Source organism: Castanea sativa, chromosome 9 (genome assembly GCF_040712315.1).
Source record: "Castanea sativa cultivar Marrone di Chiusa Pesio chromosome 9, ASM4071231v1".
NCBI classification, from domain to species: domain Eukaryota; kingdom Viridiplantae; phylum Streptophyta; class Magnoliopsida; order Fagales; family Fagaceae; genus Castanea; species Castanea sativa.
This window is the reverse complement of record NC_134021.1, coordinates 35,522,756-35,529,602: the sequence shown is the minus strand read 5'-3', so window position 1 is coordinate 35,529,602 and position 6,847 is coordinate 35,522,756. Positions and strand designations below refer to the sequence as shown.

Below are 6,847 nucleotides of genomic sequence, written 5' to 3'. Positions count from 1 at the left end.
CCGCACTTGGTAGCAAAGATGTAGATGATGAAGGAACGGATAGACTTCATGATGAACGTCCTCAGAGGATGGGTATCAAGTGACCTTGATGAGTTGGTCCATCGGATGGACTCACCCTTTACTACGTCTATTACCTCGTTCCCCCTTTTGCCAAAGTTTCGTATGCCATAAGTAGAGGCTTACGACAAATCTAAGGATCCCTTACATCACCTGGAGGCTTTCAAGACCTTGATACACTTGCAAGGGGTGGCGGACGAGATCATGTGCAAGGCCTTTCCCACTACGCTAAAGGGACTTGCAAGAGTTTGGTTCAGCAAGTTGACACCTAACTCCATTAGTACCTTCAAGGAGTTGAGAGCTCAGTTTGCCTTGCACTTTATCGAGGGACACACGTATAAAAAGTCTATTTCCTGCCTAAAGAACATTAAGCAATGGGAGGACGAAACACTAAGGTTTTACATTACCCATTTCAAAGAGGCCCTCTTGATTAATGAAGCTGTTGACAAGATACTCGTGGCCGCATTCACGAATGAATTAAGAAATGGTAAGTTTCTATTTTCCTTATACAAAAATGACCTAAAGATTATGTTAGATGTAATCTACAGGGCAACTAAGTATAGGATGCAGAGGACACACTTCTAGCCCAAGAAGAGAAGCCTAAGAAGAGGGAAAGACAAGAGAAAGTGTGGCAAGATAGGGGCAAAAGACAACAAGGACTGGAGACCGATGAGAGGATAGGCACTCTAAACCCCCCACGGGGAGGTTCACAGGCTTCACCCCGTTGATCGCCTTGATCAGCCAAGTCTTGATATAGATCAAAGGCGAAGGATCCCTGACATTTCCCGGCAAACTGAAAGGAGACCCTAATAAGAGATCTACAGACAAATACTGCTGCTTTCACCAAGATCATGGTCATAACACATCTGACTACTGTGATTTGAAGCAACAAATAGAAACTCTTATCAGACAAGGAAAGTTGCAGAGGTTCGTCAGCAAGGAAAGAGAGGACCCACCATAGGAGCAGATTGCCCGATGGGAGAATGAACGTCCTAGGCCGGCAATATGAGACATAAGAATGATTGTGGGAGGCACTACGGCTTCTGGCTAGTCCAAAAAGGCCTGTAAGACTTACCTCAGGATGGATCAGAACGTCCAAATGACGGGCTTCATACCAAAGATGGCGTGGATTAACAATCCCATCATTGAATTCTCAGAGGAAGATGCTCAACGTCTCCACCATCTGTATGATGTTGTGCTCTTCGTTAGCATACGGGTAGGAGACTACAACATGCACTAGGTCCTGGTTGACAATGGAAGCTCCGCCAACATCCTCTACTACCCGACATTCTAGCAAATGAGGATTGATAGAGAATGACTGGTTCCGACCAATGCCCCACTCGTTGGATTTGGAGGGAATAAAGTATACCCCCTCGGCATAGTCACGTTGCCCGTAACGGTTGGTGATTACCCCTAAGAGATCGTTGAGGATGTTACATTCCTTGTTGTCAATTGCTCATCCACCTACAATGACATCGTAAAGTGACCTACCCTTAACAAATGGAAGGTTGTAACTTCAACCTACCACCTGATGATCAAATTCCCCACTAACTATGGAGTAGGAGAATTACGTGGAAACCAAGTAGCTGCGTGCGAATGCTACATAGCAATGTTGGAAATGGATGATCACCTACAGGCAATGAACATAGAAGAGCAATAGATGGTGGTAGAGCCCATTGAAGGATTGGAGGAGATACCTTTTGATAACTTTAGGCCCGAGTGAACGACTAGGATTGGCACTCTTTCCAGTCCATCAGTCCCCCAAGCACTCACATCATTCCTAAGAGAGAACCAGAACGTCTTTGCTTGGAGTCATGAAGACATGCCTAGAATCAACCCTTCATTCATGGTGCACAGGTTGAATGTATCGCCTACTTTTCCCCCTATTCGTCAAAAGAAGCAAGTATCTGCCCAAGAACGAGATCGAGCCATAGTAGAGGAAGTCTGCAAGTTGCAAGATGCAAACTTCATTAGAGAAGTTTACTATCCCGACTAGTTTGCCAGCGTGGTGATGATCAAGAAGGCCAACAGGAAGTGGAGGATGTGTGTAGATTTTATGGACCTGAACAAGGCGTACCCCAAGGATAGCTACCCTCTCCTGCGGGTTGACGTCTTAGTAGACTCTATAGCCTGACAACAGTTGCTGAGTTTCATGGATGCTTTTTCTGACTACAACCAGATTAAATTGGACGAAGTTGATCAGGAGAAGACTTTGTTCGTCACCAGCCAATGTCTTTTGCTGCTAAAAAGTAATGTCGTTCAGCCTCAAGAATGCGGGCGCGACGTATCAGAGGCTCATAAATAAGATGTTTGCCCATCAGATCGGAAGAAATGTCCAAGTCTATGTTGACAACATGCTTGTGAAAAGCCAAAGGAAGGATGACCACTTGGACAATCTCAAGGAAATCTTCGACACCTTATGCTTTTACAACATGAAACTCAATCCAAGAAAGTGTGTGTTTAGGGTGATGGTTGGTAAGTTCCTGAGATTCATGGTATCTTAGAGAGGTATTGAAGTTAATCTAGACAAGATCCGGGCCATAATGGAGATGGCACCACCAAGGAATGTGAAAGAAGTACAAAGCCTCAACTGCAAGGTAGCCACACTAAATAGGTTCATGTCAAGGGAAATGGATAAGTGCCTACCTGTCTTTTGTACACTAAAGAAATCGTTTGAATGGACGGCCGAGTGTTAGCAAGCATTCGAGGATTTGAAGGCCTACCTCTCTTCTCCACCATTGCTAAGTCCCTCCAAACCAGTGGAAGAACTATTCCTTTACCTGGCAGTATCCCCAGTGGGTATTGTACTTCGTTCTCTAGAAGGGGACAAGATTGAATGCATGGTTCATCTAGACTTTCTGACGACTAACAATAAAGTGGAGTACGAAGCTCTAGTGGCAGGATTAGATCTCGCCAAAGTAGCAGGGCCGAAGAGTTTTGTTATTCATTACGACTCTCAAGTCATCACAAACCAAGTGAATAGCGATTACAAATGTAAGGGTGAGAAGATGAAGAAGTACCTGGAGCAAGTAAAGAAAAGGGTGGATGACTTACATGCCAAGATTGGTCAAATCCCAAAAGGAGAAAACGAGCAAGCCGACCGTTTGGCCAAGGCCGCGTCAACAGAGCACATGATCACCTTAGGCAAGGTACTTTCCTTTGTTTAGTTTTCACCATTAATAGATGCTATCAATGTGCAAGAGGTAGATACAAGAAACAATTGGACCACACTATTAGTCTCCTATTTGAAAGATGGCACATTACTAGACGATAAGGAAGTTGCAAGGAAGTTAAGGGTCCAAGTAGCATAATTTATTCTAATAAAGGACGTCTTGTACAATAAAGGCTTCTTCTGCCCATACCTAAGGTACTTAAACCCTGAAGAAGTAGACTATGTCATGAGAGAAGTTCATGAAGGGATCCATGGGAACCACTAAGGGTCACGGTTGTTGGTACACAAACTAATTCAAGCTGAATACTATTGGCCTACTATGCAAAAGAATACCCAGGCTTATGTCAGAACTTGCGACAAATGTCAAAGGTTTAGCAACGTCATTAGACAGCCAGCAGAAGAGCTCATTCTAATAACGGCCCCATGGCCTTTCACTCAATGGAGGTTGGATATCATGGGCCTATTCCCAATAGCGATGATACAGCTGAAGTTCTTGATAGTCGGTATAGACTACTTCACCAAATGGGTAGAAGCTGAAGCCTTGGCTACCATCACTGAGAAGAACGTACAAAGCTTCGTTTGGAAGAACATCATCTATAGATACGGAATCCCTAATGTCTTGGTCTCGGATAACAGGAAGTAGTTTAACAATGACTTGTTTAGGGACTTTTTCTCACAATTGGGGATTAAGAATCACTATTCATCACCCGCTCACCTTTAGGCCAACGGGCAAGTTGAGGTAACGAACTGATCCTTACTTAAAATCATCAAGACTCGGCTCAAGGGGGAAAATGGTATATGGCCAGAAGAATTGTAGAACATACTATGGGCATACAAGATGACAGTTAGAACACCTAATGGACAAAGTCAAGGCGGCAGCTGAGCAAATGCTAGCATGGTAATAGGACCTCATGGCCAAGCACTACAACTCCAGGGTTAGGAAACAAAGACTTCCAAGTTGGAGATCTCATCTTGAGGAAGGTGACGGGTGCCAAAAGAGATCCCTCCTAGGGAAAGCTCAAATCTAATTGGGAAGGACCCTACAGACTCACATCATGGTGAAGGAAAGGTACTTACCACCTAGAGACATTAGACAAGCAGAAGTTACCCCATCCATGGTCGAGCATCTTCGGAAATAATACCGGTAGAAGACAGCATGAAGGGCACTACTCCTCATTTGCAATTTATTTCTTTTAGTTAACTTTTATCTACAGTACTTTTTAAAACCCAAGGGCAGGTTTTTATTCTTTTTAAGAATAATTTTTTTACTTATGCATGTACTTATCACAATAAGAGGAGTTATTCAATTATGGCTTAAGTATGTGTACGTTTCTACAAAAATGACTAAGTCCACAAGTAGATGAGTTCATTATTAAGTCCACAAAGTGAATGAGTTCATCCCATGAGGATGCCTTAAAATTATTTAAGTCCACAAGTGGACGAGTTCATTATTAACTCCACAAAGTGGACGAGTTCATCCCATGAGGATGCCTTGAAATTATTTAAGTCCACAAGTGGATGGGCTCATTGTTAAGACCACAAGTGGACGAGTTCGTTATTAAGTCCACAAAGTAGATGAGTTCATCCCATGAGGATGCCCTGAAATTATTTAAGTCCACAAAAAGGACGGGTCCATTGTTAGGTCCACAAGTGGACGGGTTCATTGTTAAGCCCACAAAGTAGACAAATCCATTATTGTCCACAAAGTAGACGAGTTCATCCCATGAGGATACCTCAAATTATTAAAGTCCACAAGTGGACAAGTTCGTTACCTAGTCTAAGGGGATGAGTTTGTTAATCAGTTTATAGGTGGACGAGTACACCAAAGTAGACGAGTTCATCCTAGTTATCTACCAAGTCTTTCAAGAGACAAGCACGTCCTAAACACAAGGATGGATGGATATACATATCAAAAGATAAAGATCAACACACACGAGCGACAAATGTAAAATAATGCACCACAAATAAAGTGAAGTGTTTACAAACAAAGCCTAAAAACATCAGGGCACTTAACATTGTCTAAAAATAGGACTAAATAGATAAATTGCTACTAAAAATAAAAAATAAACTATAGGATTCTCGACGTCCTAAACTGGAGGATGCTTGTCATCTTTAGGAGGGTTCTGGGCATCTTGAGAAGAAGGGTTTTCGGCGTCATAAGGAGGATTTTTGGTGGACGGGACCAAAGGAGAGACGGGCTTCTCCACAGCGGGTTGAGCAAGAACAACACCGTTATCTTTTGGATCCCATTCAGACTGGGTGGAGTCGTCGTTCTCCTTAAGGATGGTGTCGCCAGCTGGAGTAAACGGTAACGGGTCATCCATGGTGACCTTGGATAAATCCAAGTGTGGGTAGATGGACTTGACCTGCTTTAGGTAGTCCTTAAACTCGTTACTATAGTAAATGGCATAAGAGTCAATGAAAGGTTATGAAGCCTTGAATTCGGTTACGACGTCAACCCTGGCCATCTCAACCTGCCCAAAGAGAGTCGTTAGCTCCTTTTCCAAGGTCGCCTTTGCCTCTTGCTCCTTTTCTTGTTGACAGGTTTCCTCCTTCAACTCCGTCACCTCCTTGTTGAAAATACGAAGGGCGTCCTTATATTGATCCTTTTCATTAGTCAACGTTTCATTGCACTTCCTTAGACGAATGATTATTGCCTCCTCAGCGACGCACCTATCTTAGAGTGCTTTCAAGCGCATCAGTGCCTGAAAATATAACACAACCGTTAGCTGACGAATAAACAATAAATTAAAATTTCCTAAGAGGAGAACATACCCTGGAAAGATCAAAAAGACCTCGATGCTCCTAGCTCTTTAGTCTCTTGCTCAGCACAAGGATCCATATCTGTCTCCTTGATGATTAATTCAACCATCTCGACGGCGTATCCTTTGTTCATAAGAAGACGATGGGTTCCCTGGGTGACGGGGCCCGACAACGTCATTAAGCCTTTGTCATTTCCATGGCTTGGCTTGGCTTGGGAAGCGACAGGTTCTTGGGCTGCTTCTCCCCAGGAGCGACTGATGCTTTCTTGGAAGGACAGTTGTCCTTCCCATCAGCCTTCCTTTTAGGAACTTTCTTCCCAATGATCTTAGGGGCTGACAAGGATGCCCCTTCTTTCCCCTTCTCCTTTTTCTTCTTCTCCTCCTTTCTCTGCACCGCGGTTGCCTTCATTAATGCTCTCTATCTAGCAACCTCTATTTTTGTGGAAGACAAGAGACGGGTTAGATACAACGGCGACAATTAAACAACGGAAAGAAACAAATTAAACGGGGACTCGTGCCGATGAGAGGAAAAGTGATTAGTTCCCTGCACTTCCGTTCCTCGAATGGAATCTCGAGAACCCAATGTATAAAAGCCTCCTGCTCTTCAATTATGCGTGGATGAACACTAGTTGCAAAAGAAGAACAATGATGTTAAATACTTTATAAATGAACAAAGTAGAAGAAAACAAAGTGATGGCACTAAACTTGAGTCTTTGACAATACCTCACGTATTGTCGAAGCCATGGGGCATTGTAACCCACTCCTTTGGATGGCATACCCAATCTGTCCCTTGGACGAAGAAATACCTACCCTTCCAATTTCTATTGGAGTCGGGCATGTCTGATATCAACCTAAG

At 43.4% G+C, this 6,847-nt stretch overlaps 1 protein-coding gene across 1 annotated transcript; it reads left to right on the top strand.

The window, feature by feature from the left end:
- Nucleotides 1–1,177: 1,177 nt before the first annotated feature.
- On the top strand, nt 1,178–3,872 carry LOC142609124 (uncharacterized). Its single transcript, XM_075780750.1, has 4 exons — nt 1,178–1,273; nt 2,562–2,748; nt 2,845–3,206; nt 3,558–3,872. The coding sequence occupies exons 1-4, from the start codon at nt 1,178–1,180 to the stop codon at nt 3,870–3,872; spliced, it is 960 nt and encodes a 319-aa protein (XP_075636865.1).
- The last annotated feature ends 2,975 nt before the right edge of the window (nt 3,873–6,847 follow it).